Here is a 19109-nt window from a genome sequence, read left to right on the forward strand (position 1 = left end):
CAGAGTGTTGGCCTGTGGAAAAATGTTTTCATTAGAAATTACTCCGGAAAAGCTGCAGATAAAGCCATAAGAAATAAATGCATTTTATTTATTTATTTAATGTTCAATGTTGTTTTTGTAGGCAATAACATAAGCTTTGTTAGTTCCAGGTTAATGTGTAATAAATTCACTTCAATAAGTTTTGCAATAAACGCTGAACGAGTCCGGCCCTCGACTTGTACCGATTTTTCAATTTTGGCCCACTGTGTAACTGAGTTTGACACCCCTGACCCAAGGCATGCCTTTTTCTCATTGTTACCATCAGGGAGGAGGTACAAAAGCCTGAAGGCACAGACTCAGCGATTTAGGAACAGATTGGTCCCCTCTGCCATCCCATTCCTAAATCGACATTGAATCTTTGGAGACTACCTTACATTTTTTTAAATATACAGTCTTTCTGTTTTTACAGATTTTAAAAAAAATCTATTCAATATACGTAATTGGATTACTTGTTTATTTTTCTTTTTCATTTTATTCATTATTATTTTTCCCTGCTAGATTATGTATTGCGTTGAATGCTGCAGCTAAGTTAACAAATGTCATGTGACATACCGGTGATAATAAACCTGATTCTGATTCTGTTTTACGTGTGCAAGGTTATCCTTCAAGCTCCGGTGATCGGGGGAAAACTGTCTCAGCCGAACCAAATAATACAAAAATCAAACAACCCCATCCAATAACTTACTTGTCAATCTCCCCAACACTCTTGACAGCTGAATGACATCCATCCTATAGATTAGCAACTGCAAAGCTCTCTCAGCGAGACTGTAAGTTTAGCTGCAAGACTCTCCCAATGCCAATGATTTGTATAGTTGCGACATGACAATTATTATACAGGAGACGGGATAGGACCCAGGGAACCAGGCATCATGGGCTTAAAGGTTATGTTCAATCTGTAACCCAGGGGACTGGACATTGTCCATCTGAAGGCAGTGGTCAGTCTTTGACCCGGGGGACAACACAGTGTGTGACAAAGTAACAGGAGAACGTGGGATCTGGAGGATCGGACCACGAGTAATCCAGTGGCTTGTCTGTCAGTGACACAGGTGACTGGACTGTTTGTGATTCAGGGAGATTTATGTTTATGGGAGATAATCCCAGTGATAATTCCCGGTATCACCTAATGCCTTTCCATTAATAACCGCTGGTTATTGGTGAGTTCAGTTAATGCGTAGTCGGTGATCAGTATTACTGTGTCTATCCAGTTCTTTTTCTGGGAGTGTATGTGTCCACTCACTGGCTTATCGGGATGGTCACCTAGCAGGAGGTGTGGTTCACATTCACCAGCACAGTCCCACTCCAAATCCGATCAACCGGAGTCCCGGCTGCATTGCAGACACCCATTGTGAATCCTTGATCGAGCATAAATCACTCTAAACCTGCAATTCATCATTTACTGCAGGTGGAAAATTAAATCCGGTACAGAAAGTACTCAAGAGGCTTTTACCAGGTAACTCAACGAGGGAAGATGATCGGGACACGGGGAGCAAGGTTCCAAAGCAGGGTCAGATTGAGAGCAATGTCCCAATGGAATGCGGTCCGGCCGCAGAGGAGGAGGAGCAAATTCAGCCCAGAGACAGTGACGTCAGAGACACTGAGCAGGACCCTGGAACCGGAACCAGTGAGGCGACTGCCTGTCAGCCCAGAGACAGTGACGTCAGAGACACTGATCAGGACCCTGGAACCGGCACAAGTGAGGCGACTGCCTGTCAGCTCGGAAACTCATTAAACACGGAATTGTCAAGTGCCCAACAGGGAGTGGGTGAGTGAAACATGAGAGTGATGTGTTCACAGAATGTGGTGGGAAGCGGGTAAATGTGATTCCTTGTTGGAGGGTTGGTAAGAGAGGGGAAAAGTGTGGGCGTGGTGCATGCGGTGTAGCGTGGCACCGGTTACCGCACTACAGGAAATGTCCTACCTGTTCTGAGGATTTCCAGGATGTGTATCGGAGGAAATGCAGCTATCCGGATAAGAGAGTATTTCCAGGATATGTGTTCTGGGAAATGTATTCGCCAGGATAGAGAGAGTATCTCTGGGAAGCGACTATCATTGACAGTCTTAACATTTATTGCCCATTTCAAACTGAAATCGGTGAGTGGGTGGGACGGTGGGAGAGACAGGTTTCTGGTGAATGGGTTTCTTCTGGGAGCGTCTAGCACAGCGCATTGATGCGTCGGTTTTTTAAGGCCAGTCTTGGAGATTAGGGCAAAATACGTGTTTCCAGCTGAAAGCAGGTGAACTTGGAGGTTCAAGACATGACTGGTTTGTTAGGGCTGGGTGAGAGCGGTGGAGACAAGTGATATTTGAGTTTGTGACTACATTCTCATTTTATATTCACTGAGCCAGAGTTTACAATCTCCGACCTCCTGGCAGAGGGGGGCGAGTATCGACTGTACCAACTGACCAAGTTCTACAGGGACAGACTCAAACATGCAATTGAAGAGAAAGTTGAACGACTCGGTTGGATGTTGACAAAGGATGGACATTTCAGTGGAGAAGAAAATGAGGTGAGTGTATTTAGTGTATTGTCACTGAACTGCTGGTATCAGAGGGAATAGTGATCAATATTAAACTCCTGCGCGTTCTAGGAGTTCTACATGGCAATGGAGACTTTGATCTCTGACTTGTCCTCAGTAGATTTGTTTCAGCTGTTCCGGTGGGGAGCACTGGGAACTGCAGGTTCAGCGTCACCTTTTCGTCTCACACCTGCTGTATTTATCAGTGTACCGGACCTCAGTAAGACCTGTGATGAGGTTCTGCACGGAAGGTGAGTTAGGAAGGTTCAATCACTAGGTATTAATATTGAAGTAGTAAAATGGATTCAACAGTGGCTGGATGGGAGATGTCAGAGAGTAGTGGTGGATAACTTCGTCAGGTTGGAGGCCGGTGACTAGTGATGTGCCTCAGAGATCTGTACTGGGTCCAATGTTGTTTCTCATATATATTAATGATCCGGATGATGGGGTGGTACGTTGGATTACTAAGTATGCAGAGGATTCTAAGATATGTGGTGTTGTGGATAATGATGTAGTTTTCAAATTTTACAGAGAGATTTAGGACAGTTAGAAGAGTGGGCCGAAAGATGGCAGATGGAGTTTAATGCTGATAAGTATGAGGTGCTATATTTTTGTAGGACTAATCAAAATAGGACATACATGGTAAATGGTAGGGCATTGAGGAATGCAGTAGAACAGTGTGATCTAGTAATAATGGTGCATAGTTCCCTGACGGTGGAATCTCATGTGGATAGGGTGGTGAATAAAGCTTTTGGTATGCTGGCCTTTATAAATCAAAGCATTGAGTACAGGAGTTGGGAAGTAAAGATAAATTGTACAAGGCATTGGTAAGGCCAAAATTGGAGTACTGTGTACAGTTCTGGCCACCAAATTATAGGAAAGATGTCAACAAAATATGGAGAGTACAGAGGAGGTTTACTAGAATGTTACCTGAGTCTCAGCAGCTAAGTACAGAGAAAGGTTGAACAAGTTAAGTCTTTATTCTTTAGAGCCGTGAATTTTGAAGGGGGGGGGTAACTTGATAGAGGCATTTAAAATTATGAGGGGATAGATAGAGTTGACGTGGATAGGCTTTTTTCCATTGAGAGTAGGGGAGATTCAAACAAGAGTACATGAGTTGAGAGTCGGGGGCAAAAGTTTAGAGGTAACACGGGTTTAGGGGTAACTTCTTTACTCAGAGAGTGGTTACTGTGTGAAACTAGCTTCCAGTAGAAGTGGCAAAAGCAGGTTCAATATTGTCATTTTAAAAACTGGATATGTATATGGACAGGAAAGGAATGGAGGGTTATGGACTGAGTGCAGGTCGGCACGGACTGTGTTACTGTGCTGTAATCGTCATATCGGTCTATGACATAATTGCAAGGTCAGCATATCTGTACTGTTGAACAGGCATTCAGTCTAAAATTAATTTTGCATCTTATCAGGAATTCACCTCAGCTCATTAATCCAGGATGAATATTAAACTGTGCGATTCGCCATGTCTGTCCATCTACTCCACAATAAATAAATTAATTGTTTGCTTTTATAGAAAGTCACTGAACTGACGGAGAAGGGAAACCGGACAGAGAGTTCCAGACTCTTCCTCAGTTTGGTAAATGGCAAAGGCTCCCGGGCCCGGAGGGCGATGTGGGAATCCTTTGTGATTTGGAGGACTGAGTTACCGAAGTTGGACAGGATACTGAGGGAGATACAGGAGCTCGGTATGTTAAAACCACGCACTGAACACAAAGGCACATTGAACTAAATAGTTGTAATTATTTTAGTTTGGTTTTCATGAATTATTTCTTTTGATTTAAACAGGTCCTGACCCAGAGGAATACATGAACATTGCACAAGGGTTGTCTGAGTTACCCACTGAACTGACAGGTGAGTGATGAAATGCTCCGTTCAAACCACATCTCAAATGTTAGAATGTGACTTGTCAGAATCTGGGAACGAAAATCCACCAACAATCATTCGCCGATCTCTGGTTTCAGGTTACAATTCAGATCATCTCTCGTTGTAGCCTGAACATTGTAAAATGTATTTTTCCAGCTGTTCCAGCTGTTACTGTATTAATCCAGCCCTTGTGTCTCTGAACCCTCCACTCCAGGTCCCAACGCTCTGGGAATCCCCACTCACCCCAGACATGCTCCTGACACACAGTATGACCCAGTCCATGTGACCTTTCAGATTCCGAAGCACCTTCTCCTTCGTAATAGCAGCTACACTCAGTCCAAGTTTCTCAAACCTCTACTTGCCTCACATGCCACCGAATCCAAGCAACATCCTGGTGAACCTGTTCTACACCCTCTCCAATCATCCCCAGTGCTGGACAATCAGAAGTGAACACAATACTCTAGATGCTCCCTAAAACCATCAGACTTAGGCAGATAATTAAGCCATCCAGCTCAGTGAATTTGCTCGGCAATTCCTCTCAACCCCATTATCCTGCCTTCTGTAAATGTTGACGCTCTTCGGAATCAGCAACATATACATAGACCTGCATTTTAGTATACCCATTGACTTGTCTTCCTCTGCCATCTATGACAATAATTTCAGAGGTTCACCACCCGCCAGTGAAAGCAATTTCTCGCAATATGGTTCCCCGCCAGCCAGGACAATTCACCACAGTTCCCAGGCATGTTAACCTTGTGTATGAGCCTCCCCTGTGGGAACCTTGTCAAAGATTCTGCCAATATCCAATATGGTTCCCCGCCAGCCAGGGCAATTCATCACAGTTCCCAGGCATGTTAACCTTGTGTATGAGCCTCCCCTGTGGGAACCTTGTCAAAGATTCTACCAATATCCAATATGGTTCCCCGCCAGCCAGGGCAATTCATCACAGTTCCCAGGCATGTTAACCTTGTGTATGAGCCTCCCCTGTGGGGACCTTGTCAAAGATTCTGCCAATATCCAATATGGTTCCCCGCCAGCCAGGGCAATTCATCACAGTTCCCAGGCATGTTAACCTTGTGTATGAGCCTCCCCTGTGGGGACCTTGTCAAAGATTCTGCCAATATCCAATATGGTTCCCCGCCAGCCAGGGCAATTCATCACAGTTCCCAGGCATGTTAACCTTGTGTATGAGCCTCCCCTGTGGGAACCTTGTCAAAGATTCTGCCAATATCCAATATGGTTCCCCGCCAGCCAGGACAATTCACCACAGTTCCCAGGCATGTTAACCTTGTGTATGAGCCTCCCCTGTGGGAACCTTGTCAAAGATTCTGCCAATATCCAATATGGTTCCCCGCTAGCCAGGACAATTCATCACAGTTCCCAGGCATGTTAACATTGTGTATGAGCCTCCCCTGTGGGAACCTTGTCAAAGATTCTGCCAATATCCAATATGGTTCCCCGCCAGCCAGGGCAATTCATCACAGTTCCCTGGCATGTTAACCTTGTGTATGAGCCTCCCCTGTGGGAACCTTGTCAAAGATTCTACCAATATCCAATATGGTTCCCCACCAGCCAGGACAATTCATCACAGTTCCCAGGCAAGTTAACCTTGTTTATGAGCCTCCCCTGTGGGAACCTTGTCAAAGATTCTACCAATATCCAATATGGTTCCCCGCCAGCCAGGACAATTCCTCACAGTTCCCAGGCATGTTAACATTGTGTATGAGCCTCCCCTGTGGGAACCTTGTCAAAGATTCTACCAATATCCAATATGGTTCCCCGCCAGCCAGGGCAATTCATCACAGTTCCCAGGCATGTTAACATTGTGTATGAGCCTCCCCTGTGGGAACCTTGTCAAAGATTCTACCAATATCCAATATGGTTCCCCTCCAGCCAGGGCAATTCATCACAGTTCCCTGGCATGTTAACCTTGTGTATGAGTCTCCCCTGTGGGAACCTTGTCAAAGATTCTACCAATAATCAAGAAGACAACATCCATCTGTGACTTCATCCATCACCTTTGTCACCTCCTGGAGGAACTCAATTAAGTTAGCCAGACACAAGCCCCACCCAAAGCCTTGCTGATGAACCCTCAGACATTCTCCCTTTCATACTCCCATGTGGCAGAAAATATAAAAAGCTGAAGGTATGTCCCACCAGCCTCAAGGACAGTTTTATTCTGCATTTATGACTATTGATTGGTCACCTACTATGTTATTACTGGCTCCTAAAAATAAGAACATTTTATATATAAAATTGTAACATTATGTATCTCATAAACGATAACCACTTATTTAGATTAATACATACAGAAAAGCAGAAAGAATACCTGTAGCTTATGAACAAATTTAAGGAACAACTGATAATCAATTATGTAATTCTATGTCAAACACTGGGGAAAGAAGACATCTTTCAATGTTATACTGTATCAAAAAACATTTGATTCTCTCCCTTGGTTGGTTAACAGAAGTTCCAAGTTCCATAAGAACAGTAGTGTGTGTGTGTGTGTGTGTGTGTGTGTGTGTGTGTGTGTGTGTGTGTGTGTGTGTGTGTGTGTGTGTGTGTGTGTGTGTGTGTGTGAGAGAGAGAGAGAGAGAGAGAGGAAAACGGGCAGCTGGGATGCAGGCGTCTGGCTCAGCCACTATGCCCGGGGGAAGCGTTTCTTCCGACAGGAGAAGGGGTAAAGGCGGGTTACTGGTTCCTTACAACCGGTCCCTTTGGGCAGATGGGTCTGGTCGGCCGTGATTGGCAGCTCACCCAGCAACAGGAAAGCTCTGACCTCAAACATCCACTGCTCTGTAACTGTACCCCTCATGGGGAAGAGTTTGGGAGTAAACCCAGTGGATCTGGATCCCCTGAGGCAGTCTTAAATGGTGTTCAACGCAGACTGGCATCTCCTGCGACACCTCTGGTGCCCAGCTGTGTCAGTCTCTGCCGTTCCTTTGTGTACATCAGATGCAGGGAGAGAGGGAGCTTGCAACATCGGCAGAAGCTTCCTTTCCATATCGGAGTGTCCCGGCTTGCAGGGGCAGGACATCCTCGGTCGACTCTGACAGACGGAGGCCTCATTAGACAGAGCCCCACACGCCCACAGCAAGACTGATGAGTAGCAGTTGTCTACACTTCACCACCCTCTCCCACAGAAACGACGTACATCACTGAGACAGACGGAGGCCTCATTAGACAGAGCCCCACACCCACACAGCAAGACTGATGAGTAGCAGTTGTCAAGACTTCACCACCCTCTCCCACAGACATGACGTACACCACTGAGACAGACGGAGGCCTCATTAGACAGAGCCCCACACCCCCACACAAGACTGATGAGTGGCAGTTGTCTAGACTTCACCACCCTCTCCCACAGACACGACGTACACCACTGAGACAGACGGAGGCCTCATTAGACAGAGCCCCACACCCCCACAGCAAGACTGATGAGTAGCAGTTGTCAAGACTTCACCAGCCTCTCCCACAGACACGACGTACATCACTGAGACAGACGGAGGCCTCATTAGACAGAGCCCCACACCCCCACAGCAAGACTGATGAGTAGCAGTTGCCAAGACCTCACCACCCTCTCCCACAGACATGACGTACACCACTGAGACAGACGGAGGCCTCATTAGACAGAGCCCCACACCCCCACAGCAAGACTGATGAGTAGCAGTTGTCTAGACCTCACCACCCTCTCCCACAGACACGACGTACACCACTGAGACAGACGCAGGCCTCATTAGACAGAGCCCCACACCCCCACAGCAAGACTGATGAGTAGCAGTTGTCTAGACTTCACCACCCTCTCCCACAGACACGACGTACACCACTGAGACAGACGCTTGTGGTTTCTTCCATTAACAGAGATTCCATCTTTTCACCAATCCTCCATCACTGTGACTACAAACTAGCCAGTTTCTTTCTTGTCATTCCGAAGGGTTATCGACCCACAAGTTCACTGCGATTGTCCCCCAGGCACTGCCAGACTTGTGTATTTCCGGCATATTCTGCTCTTGTTTTGATGCAAGAGCAGTGGACACCCGTGACACCCCAGTGTGTAGCTTTGCCAAAATGCACGTTGTCCTGCTCTCCATATTTCCACACCAGATCAACATTAACATCGTCTGTTAATGACAACAATGCTTTAAATATAGTGAAACTTTGTAACGGGAGTGCAGTCAGGATTGCAATAGGATATCAGGGGAATGTTCACCTTCATCAGTAATTAGTGTCAGAATATGAGGATTAGATATTTTTCTGAGACAATCATCGCTGTCAGTTCCTATGTCTGTGGACAGAATTTTATTTTCTGACCTAATATCCATGGAAGCATTGAATTAATTCATGTAATCTCAAACACAGGATATTGGAATGTAGTTATAAAGTTCTTTGTCAGTTGAGCTAGTTAACATTTTGAATATGTTCTCTGTTCCCATGAAGATGTTCAACAGAAACACAAGGAGACTCTGCGGGCACAAACTGGAACACTGAGAGTGAACACGATCCTGATGAGGGAGAAGGTGAAGGTTTTCCAGCTGGTTGATCGATACACAAAGCTCACGGTCATTTCTACTCTTCGAGTTCGGAGATTGGTGGAACATGAGCTGCTGGCAAGAGGCAGAGACCACGAGGAGTGGAGAGAGGAACATCTCCGCAGAGAGCTGGAAAAAATCCGGACTGATCAGTTGTTCCAGAGCAGCTTTTCCCGGAGTAAATCCAAATCTGGGAGTTCGGCAGCAGTGGCCGGAGTCCCAGGGATCGGGAAAACCACAATGGTACAAAAGATTGTTTATGATTGGGCCACGGGAAAAATTTACCAACAGTTCCAGTTCGTCTTCAGTTTCAAGTTCCGAGATTTAAACACGATCAATTGTACAATCAATCTCTCGAACCTGGTGCTGTGTTTCTATCCTTACCTTGGGAATGTCCTGAAATCACTGTGGAAGAACCCAGAGGGAATGCTGTTTATATTTGATGGCTTGGATGAATTCAACGACACAATTGATTTTGCTGACAGCCGGAGAAACATAGACCCTCAGGCCTCATGCACAGATCCTGAATTCCGGTGCAAGGTGTCTGACATTGTGTACAGTTTAATCCAGGGCAAGCTGCTCCCAGGGTGTTCAGTGCTGGTGACCACACGCCCCTCTGTGTTACATTTATTGGAAAAAGCGAAGATCGGTGTCCGGGCTGAAATCCTGGGATTTGTTGGTGAGGAACGGAAGGAATATTTCATCAAACATTTTGAAGATCAGATGGTGGCAGCAGCTCTTTTCAAACACGTGCAGGAGAATGAGATCCTGTACACTATGAGCTACAACCCCTCCTACTGCTGGATCCTCGCTCTGGCACTGGGCCCCTTCTTCACACAAAGAGTCAGGGACCCGCAGAGAGTTCCCAAGACCATCACCCAACTGTACTCCTACTATATTTACAATATCCTAAAAAATCACGGCCGTGAGATTGAGAGACCCCGTGATGTGTTTCTCAGGGTGGGTCAGATGGCCTACAGAGGAGTGTCCGAGAAGAAGATTGTGTTTGCAGACGGAGATTTGATCAAGTTCAATCTGCAGCCTTCCCAGTTCCTGTCCGGGTTCCTGATGGAGCTTTTGGAGAGAGAGGATTCTGCCCACAGTGTGGTGTACACATTCCCACACCTCACCATCCAAGAGTTTGTAGCTGCAGTCGCACAATTCCTGACTGTACATCCCCAGGATATCCTGAAATTCCTCAATGAAGCCCACAAGACAACAGATGGGCGATTTGAGGTCTTTCTCCGATTTGTTGCTGGTCTCTCCAACCCAATGACAGCTCGGGGCCTGGAGGAGTTTCTGGGTCCATTTCCTCATCAAACAACCTGCCGGGTGATTGACTGGGTGAAGGAGGAGGTTAAACGCCAGAGTGGAAACACGGGTGACATTGGGAGAAGGAGACTCCTGAACACATTGCACTACCTGTTTGAGTCTCAGAATCGTGGACTGGCTCAGGCCGCACTGGGATCTCTGAAAACACTTTCATTCAGTGGAATGACACTGACCCCGGTTGACTGTACAGTTCTGTCTCATGCCATCGGACTCTGTGATACTATAAATGATCTCAACCTGGAGCGCTGCCACATTCAGTGTGAAGGAATCCAGCGGCTGGGACCCGGGCTGAGCAAGTGCCAGGAGTTGAGGTAACTTGGTTTATCTCTCACTCAGAACTCTAAAACTGTTCCATTGTGCTGCTTCCAAGTAAACGGATTTGTGTAAAACTGCAGTAAATCAGATTGAGATGTATTGTGACAAATGCCACCCCCTTCATCCTGTGCGATCACTCTTCCCCAACCCGATTATTCCTGTTGGATTTCTCTTAGCCATTACTCTTCCTCTAGTCAGATTTCTCTTCCACACACCCATTCCTGCTGTGGGATCTCTCTTCCCAACCCCTTCCTCCTGTGGGATCTCTCTTCCCGATCCCCTTCCTCCTGTGGGATCTCTCTTCCCTATCCACTCCCTCCTGTGGGATCTCTCTTCCCAACCCCTCCCTCCTGTGGGAACTCTCTTCCCCATCCTCCTTCCTCGTGTGGGATCTCCTTTACCCATTCCCCTTCCTCCTGTCGGATCACTTTCCCCATTCCCATTCTCCTGTAGGATCTCTCATCCGCATCACTCTTCTTCATGAGGAATCTCTCTTCCCCATTCCCTTTCTCCTCTTGGATCTCGATAACCCTTCCCCTTCCTCCTGTGGAATCTATCTTCCCCATCCCCCTTCCTCCTGTGGGATCTCCTTTACCCATCCCCCTTCCTCCTGTGGGATCTCTCTTCCCAATCCCCTGTCCTCCTGTGGGATCTCACTTCCCCATTCCCATCCTCCTGTGGGATCCCTCATCCCCATCACTCTTCTTCATGAGGGATCTCTCTTCCCCATCCACTTTCTCTCTTGGATCTCGATAACCCAACCCCTTCCTCCTGTGGGACCTCTCTTCCCCATCCCTCTTCCTTGTGTGGGATCTCCTATACGCATCCCCCTTCCTCCTGTGGGATCTCTCTTCACCAACCCCCTTCCTCCTGTGGGATCTCTCTTTCCAATCCGCATCCTCCTATGGGATATCTCTTCCCGATCCCTTTCCTCCTGTGGAATCTCTCTTCCCCATCCCCTTCCCCCTATCGGATCACTTTCCCCATCACCCTTCCTCCTATAGGATCTCTCTTCCCCATTCCCCTTCCTCCTGTGTGATCTCACTTCCGGATCCCTTTCCTCCTGTGGTATCTCTCTTCCCCATCCCGTTCCTCCTGTCGGATCATTTTCCTCATCCCCCTTACTGTGGGATCTCTCTTCCCCATTCCCATCCGCCTGTGGGATTTCTCATCCCCATCACTCTTCTTCATGAGGGATCTCTCTTCCCCATCCCCTTTCTCCTCTTGGATCTCGATAACCCATCCCCTCCCTCCTGTGGGAACTCTCTTCCCCATCCCCCTTCCTCGTGTGGGATGTCCTTTACCCATTCCCCTTCCTCCTGTGGGATCTCTCTTCCCAATCCCCTTCTTCCTGTCGGATCACTTTCCCCATTCCCATCCGCCTGTGGGATTTCTCATCCCCATCACTCTTCTTCATGAGGGATCACTCTTCCCCATCCCCCTTCTCCTCTTGGATCTCGATAACTCATCCCCTTCCTCCTGTGGGATCTCTCTTCCCCATCCGCCTTCCTCGTGCGGAACCTCCTTCACCTATCCCACTTCCTCCTGTGGGATCTCTCTTCCCCATTCCACTTCCTCCTGAAGGAATTCATTTCCGAATCCCCCTTCCTCCTGTGGGATACCTCTTCCCCATCCCCCATCCTCCTGTGGGATCTCCTTTCCCATCCCCCTTCCTCCCAAGCGATCATTTTCCGAATCCCCCTTCCTCCTGTGGGATCTCTCTTCCCCATCCCTCTTCCTCCTGTTGGATCTCCCTTCACCATCCGCCTTCCTCCTGTGGGGTCACTCCTTCCCATCCCCTTTCTCCCGTAGGATCTCTCTTTTCTATCCCCCTTCGATGTGTGGGAACTCTGTTCCCCATCCCACTTCCTCCTGTGGGAACTGTCTTCCCCATCCCGCTTCCTTCTGTGGGATTTCTCTTCCCCAGCCCATTCCTCCTGTGGGATCTCCCATCCCCATCTGCCTTCCTCCTGTGGGATCTCTCCTTCCCATTCCCATTCCTCCCGTAGGATCACTCTTTCCTATCCCCCTTCCTCGAGTGTGATCTCTCTTCCCCAAACCCCCAACACCTATGGGAGCTCTTCCCCACCCTCCTTCCTGCTGTGAGATATGTCTTCCCAGTCCCCCGTCCTCCTATGGGATCACTTTTCCAAATCCCCTTTCCTCCTGCAGGATGTCTCTTTCCTATCCCCCTTCCACCTGTGGGATATTTCTTCCCCATCCCCTTCATCCTGTGGGATATCTCTTCCCCATCCCCCTTCTTCCTGTGGGATATCTCTTCCCCATCCACCTTCTTCCTGTGGGATATCTATTCCCCATCCTCCTTCCTCGTGTAGAATCTCCTTTACCCATCCCCCTTCCTCCCAAGCGATTATTTTCCCAATACCCCTCCCCCTATAGGATCTCTCTTCCCCATCCCTCTTCCTCCTGTTGGATCTCACCACCATTCACCCTCCTGAGGGATCTCTTTTCGCGATCTCCTTCCTCCTGTGGGATATCTCTTCCCCTTTCTCCTTCTGCCTGCGGGATCTCTCATCCCCATCTCTTTCGTCCTGTGGAATCTCTTTCCCATCCCCCTACCTCCAGTGGGATCTCTTTTTCCCATTCTCCTTCCTCTTGTGGGATCTCTCTTCCCCATCTCACTTCCTTCTCTGGGAATTCTCTTCCGGATCCCCTTCCTCCTGTGATACCTCTCTTTCCCATCCCCCTACCTCATGTTGGATCTCTCTTCCTGATTCTGCTTCCTACTGTGGGATTCATATTCCCCATCCACTTCCTCCTGCCGGAAATGTCTTCCCCATCCCCCGTCCTCCTGTGCGATCTCTCTTCCACATCCCCCATCCTCCTGCGGGATCTCTGTTCTACATCCCACTTCCTCCTATGGGATATCTCTTCCCTATCCCTTTACTCCTGTGGTATCTTTCTTCCGCATCCCCTTCCTCCGGTCGGATCACTTTCCCCATCACCCTTCCTCCTGTGAGATCTGTCTTCCCGATCCCTTTCCTCCTGTGGTAACTCTCTTCCCTATCCCCTCCCTCCTGTCGGATCATTTTCCTCATCCCGTTTACTGTGGGATCTCTCTTCCCCATTCCCATCCGCCTGTGGGATCTCTCTTCCCCATCCCCCTTCCTTCTGTGGGATCTCTCTTCCGGATCCCTTTCCTCCTGTGGTATCTCTCTTCCCCATCCCCTTCCTCCTTTCGGATCTCTTTCCTCATCCCCCTTACTGTGGGATCTCTCATCCCCATCACTATTCTACATGAGGGATCTCGCTTCCCCATCCCCTTTCTCCTCTTGGATCTCGATAACCCATCAGCTTCCTCCTGTGGGATCTCTCTTCCCCATTCCCCTTCCTCGTGTGGGATCTCCTTTACCCATCCCTCTTCCTCCTGTGGGATCTCTCTTCCCCATCCCCCTTCCTCATTTAGGAATTCTTTTCCCCATCCCCCTTTCTCCTGTGGGATCTCTCTTCCCCATCCCTCTTCCTCCTGTTGGATCTCCCTTCACCATCCGCCTTCCTCCTGTGGGGTCACTCATTCCCATCCCCTTTCTCCCGTTGGAATTCTCTTTCTATCCCCCTACAACCTTTGGGAACTCTGTTCCCCATCCCCCTTCCTCGTGTAGGATCTCCTTGACTCATCCACCTTCCTCCCAAGCAATCATTTTCCCCATCCCCCTTCCTCCTATAGGATCTCTCTTCCCCATCACTCTTCCTCCTGTTGTATCTCTCCTTCCCATTCCCATTCCTCCCGTAGGATCACTCTTTCCTATCCCCCTTCCTCGAGTGTGATCTCTCTTCCCCAAACCCCCAACACGTATGGGAGCTCTTCCCCATCCTCCTTCCTGCTGTGAGATAGGTCTTCCGAGTCCCCCTTCCTCCTATGGGATCAGTTTTCCAAATCCCCTTTCCTCCTGCAGGATGTCTCTTTCCTATCCCCCTTCTTCCTGTGGGATCTCTTTTCCCCATCCCCCTTCCTCCTGTGGGATCTCTCTTCACCATCCCCCTTCCTTGTGTAGGATCTCCTTTACCCATCCCCCTTCCTCCCAAGCGATCATTTTCCCCATCCCCCTTCCTTCTATAGGATCTCTCTTCCCCATCCCTCTTCCTCCTGTTGGATCTCCCTTCACCATCCGCCTTCCTCCTGTGGGGTCACTCCTTCCCATGCCCTTTCTCACATAGGATCTCTCTTTTCTATCCCCCCTTCAACCTGTGGGAACTCTGTTCCCCATCCCACTTCTTCCTGTGGGATCTCTCTTCCCCATCCCCCTTCCTGAGGGATCACTCTTCCCCATCCCCCTTCCTCCTGTGGGATCTCTCTTCCCCATCTCCCTTCCTCCTGTGGGATCACTCTTCCCTGTCCCCCTTCCTCCTGTGGGATCTCTCTTCCCCATCCCCCTTCCTCCTGTGGGAACTCTCTTCCCCATCCCTCTTCCTCCTGTTGGATCTCCCTTCACCATCCGCCTTCCTCCTATAGGACCTCTCTTCCCCATCCCTCTTCCTTGTGTGGGATCTCCTATACGCATCCCCCTTCCTCCTGTGGGATCTCTCTTCACCAACCCCCTTCCTCCTGTGGGATCTCTCTTTCCAATCCGCATCGTCCTATGGGATATCTCTTCCCGATCCCTTTCCCCCTGTGGAATCTCTCTTCCCCATCCCCTTCCCCCTATCGGATCACTTTCCCCATCACCCTTCCTCCTATAGGATCTCTCTTCCCCATTCCCCTTCCTCCTGTGTGATCTCACTTCCGGATCCCTTTCCTCCTGTGGTATCTCTCTTCCCCATCCCGTTCCTCCTGTCGGATCATTTTCCTCATCCCCCTTACTGTGGGATCTCTCTTCCCCATTCCCATCCGCCTGTGGGATTTCTCATCCCCATCACTCTTCTTCATGAGGGATCTCTCTTCCCCATCCCCTTTCTCCTCTTGGATCTCGATAACCCATCCCCTCCCTCCTGTGGGAACTCTCTTCCCCATCCCCCTTCCTCGTGTGGGATCTCCTTTACCCATTCCCCTTCCTCCTGTGGGATCTCTCTTCCCAATCCCCTTCTTCCTGTCGGATCACTTTCCCCATTCCCATCCGCCTGTGGGATTTCTCATCCCCATCACTCTTCTTCATGAGGGATCACTCTTCCCCATCCCCCTTCTCCTCTTGGATCTCGATAACTCATCCCCTTCCTCCTGTGGGATCTCTCTTCCCCATCCGCCTTCCTCGTGCGGAACCTCCTTCACCTATCCCACTTCCTCCTGTGGGATCTCTCTTCCCCATTCCACTTCCTCCTGAAGGAATTCATTTCCGAATCCCCCTTCCTCCTGTGGGATACCTCTTCCCCATCCCCCATCCTCCTGTGGGATCTCCTTTACCCATCCCCTTCCTCCCAAGCGATCATTTTCCGAATCCCCCTTCCTCCTGTGGGATCTCTCTTCCCCATCCCTCTTCCTCCTGTTGGATCTCCCTTCACCATCCGCCTTCCTCCTGTGGGGTCACTCCTTCCCATCCCCTTTCTCCCGTAGGATCTCTCTTTTCTATCCCCCTTCGATGTGTGGGAACTCTGTTCCCCATCCCACTTCCTCCTGTGGGAACTGTCTTCCCCATCCCGCTTCCTTCTGTGGGATTTCTCTTCCCCAGCCCATTCCTCCTGTGGGATCTCCCATCCCCATCTGCCTTCCTCCTGTGGGATCTCTCCTTCCCATTCCCATTCCTCCCGTAGGATCACTCTTTCCTATCCCCCTTCCTCGAGTGTGATCTCTCTTCCCCAAACCCCCAACACCTATGGGAGCTCTTCCCCACCCTCCTTCCTGCTGTGAGATATGTCTTCCCAGTCCCCCGTCCTCCTATGGGATCACTTTTCCAAATCCCCTTTCCTCCTGCAGGATGTCTCTTTCCTATCCCCCTTCCACCTGTGGGATATTTCTTCCCCATCCCCTTCATCCTGTGGGATATCTCTTCCCCATCCCCCTTCTTCCTGTGGGATATCTCTTCCCCACCCACCTTCTTCCTGTGGGATATCTATTCCCCATCCTCCTTCCTCGTGTAGAATCTCCTTTACCCATCCCCCTTCCTCCCAAGCGATTATTTTCCCAATACCCCTCCCCCTATAGGATCTCTCTTCCCCATCCCTCTTCCTCCTGTTGGATCTCACCACCATTCACCCTCCTGAGGGATCTCTTTTCGCGATCTCCTTCCTCCTGTGGGATATCTCTTCCCCTTTCTCCTTCTGCCTGCGGGATCTCTCATCCCCATCTCTTTCGTCCTGTGGAATCCCTCTTTCCCATCCCCCTACCTCCAGTGGGATCTCTTTTTCCCATTCTCCTTCCTCTTGTGGGATCTCTCTTCCCCATCTCACTTCCTTCTCTGGGAATTCTCTTCCGGATCCCCTTCCTCCTGTGATACCTCTCTTTCCCATCCCCCTACCTCATGTTGGATCTCTCTTCCTGATTCTGCTTCCTACTGTGGGATTCATATTCCCCATCCACTTCCTCCTGCCGGAAATGTCTTCCCCATCCCCCGTCCTCCTGTGCGATCTCTCTTCCACATCCCCCATCCTCCTGCGGGATCTCTGTTCTACATCCCCCTTCCTCCTATGGGATATCTCTTCCCTATCCCTTTACTCCTGTGGTATCTTTCTTCCGCATCCCCTCCCTCCGGTCGGATCACTTTCCCCATCACCTTTCCTCCTATAGGATCTCTATTTCCCATCACCCTTCCTCCTGTGAGATCTGTCTTCCCGATCCCTTTCCTCCTGTGGTAACTCTCTTCCCTAACCCCTCCCTCCTGTCGGATCATTTTCCTCATCCCGTTTACTGTGGGATCTCTCTTCCCCATTCCCATCCGCCTGTGGGATCTCTCTTCCCCATCCCCCTTCCTTCTGTGGGATCTCTCTTCCGGATCCCTTTCCTCCTGTGGTATCTCTCTTCCCCATCCCCTTCCTCCTTTCGGATCTCTTTCCTCATCCCCCTTACTGTGGGATCTCTCATCCCCATCACTATTCTACATGAGGGATCTCGCTTCCCCATCCCCTTTCTCCTCTTGGATCTCGATAACCCATCAGCTTCCTCCTGTGGGATCTCTCTTCCCCATTCCCCTTCCTCGTGTGGGATCTCCTTTACCCATCCCTCTTCCTCCTGTGGGATCTCTCTTCCCCATCCCCCTTCCTCATTTAGGAATTCTTTTCCCCATCCCCCTTTCTCCTGTGGGATCTCTCTTCCCCATCCCACTTCCTCCTGTTGGATCTCCCTTCACCATCCGCCTTCCTCCTGTGGGGTCACTCATTCCCATCCCCTTTCTCCCGTTGGAATTCTCTTTCTATCCCCCTACAACCTTTGGGAACTCTGTTCCCCATCCCCCTTCCTCGTGTAGGATCTCCTTGACTCATCCACCTTCCTCCCAAGCAATCATTTTCCCCATCCCCCTTCCTCCTATAGGATCTCTCTTCCCCATCACTCTTCCTCCTGTTGTATCTCTCCTTCCCATTCCCATTCCTCCCGTAGGATCACTCTTTCCTATCCCCCTTCCTCGAGTGTGATCTCTCTTCCCCAAACCCCCAACACGTATGGGAGCTCTTCCCCATCCTCCTTCCTGCTGTGAGATAGGTCTTCCGAGTCCCCCTTCCTCCTATGGGATCAGTTTTCCAAATCCCCTTTCCTCCTGCAGGATGTCTCTTTCCTATCCCCCTTCTTCCTGTGGGATCTCTTTTCCCCATCCCCCTTCCTCCTGTGGGATCTCTCTTCACCATCCCCCTTCCTTGTGTAGGATCTCCTTTACCCATCCCCCTTCCTCCCAAGCGATCATTTTCCCCATCCCCCTTCCTTCTATAGGATCTCTCTTCCCCATCCCTCTTCCTCCTGTTGGATCTCCCTTCACCATCCGCCTTCCTCCTGTGGGGTCACTCCTTCCCATGCCCTTTCTCACATAGGATCTCTCTTTTCTATCCCCCCTTCAACCTGTGGGAACTCTGTTCCCCATCCCACTTCTTCCTGTGGGATCTCTCTTCCCCATCCCCCTTCCTGTGGGATCACTCTTCCCCATCCCCCTTCCTCCTGTGGGATCTCTCTTCCCCATCTCCCTTCCTCCTGTTGGATATCTCTTCCCTGTCCCCCTTCCTCCTGTGGGATCTCTCTTCCCCATCCCCCTTCCTCCTGTGGGAACTCTCTTCCCCATCCCTCTTCCTCCTGTTGGATCTCCCTTCACCATCCGCCTTCCTCCTATAGGATCTCTCTTCCCCATCCCTCTTCCTCCTGTTGGATCTCCCTTCACCATCCGCCTTCCTCCTATAGGATCTCTCTTCCCCATCCCTCTTCCTCCTGTTGTATCTCCCTTCCCCATCCCCCTTCCTTCTGTGGGATTTCTCTTCCCCATCCCTCTTCCTCCTGTGGGATCTCCTTTACCCACCCTTCTTCCTCCTGTGGGATCTCTCTTCCCCATCCCCCTTTCTCCTGTGGGATCTCTCTTCCCCATCCCTCTTCCTCCTGTTGGATCTCCCTCTACCATCCGCCTTCCTCCTGTGG

The 19109-nt window shown here is 49.7% G+C and overlaps 1 protein-coding gene across 1 annotated transcript in view; it reads left to right on the forward strand.

The window, feature by feature from the left end:
- The window catches only part of LOC132388969 (NACHT, LRR and PYD domains-containing protein 3-like), a 59272-nt gene that overhangs the window by 3137 nt on the left and 37026 nt on the right, over window positions 1–19109 (forward strand). Inside the window, exons 2-6 of the mRNA XM_059961393.1 lie at window positions 1442–1801; window positions 2386–2546; window positions 4084–4255; window positions 4356–4421; window positions 8868–10602. Of these exons, the coding sequence (XP_059817376.1) occupies window positions 1442–1801; window positions 2386–2546; window positions 4084–4255; window positions 4356–4421; window positions 8868–10602 (2494 nt within the window). The remainder of the gene's footprint in view (window positions 1–1441; window positions 1802–2385; window positions 2547–4083; window positions 4256–4355; window positions 4422–8867; window positions 10603–19109) is intronic.

Source organism: Hypanus sabinus, unplaced genomic scaffold (assembly GCF_030144855.1).
Source record: "Hypanus sabinus isolate sHypSab1 unplaced genomic scaffold, sHypSab1.hap1 scaffold_445, whole genome shotgun sequence".
Taxonomy (NCBI): Eukaryota; Metazoa; Chordata; class Chondrichthyes; order Myliobatiformes; family Dasyatidae; genus Hypanus; species Hypanus sabinus.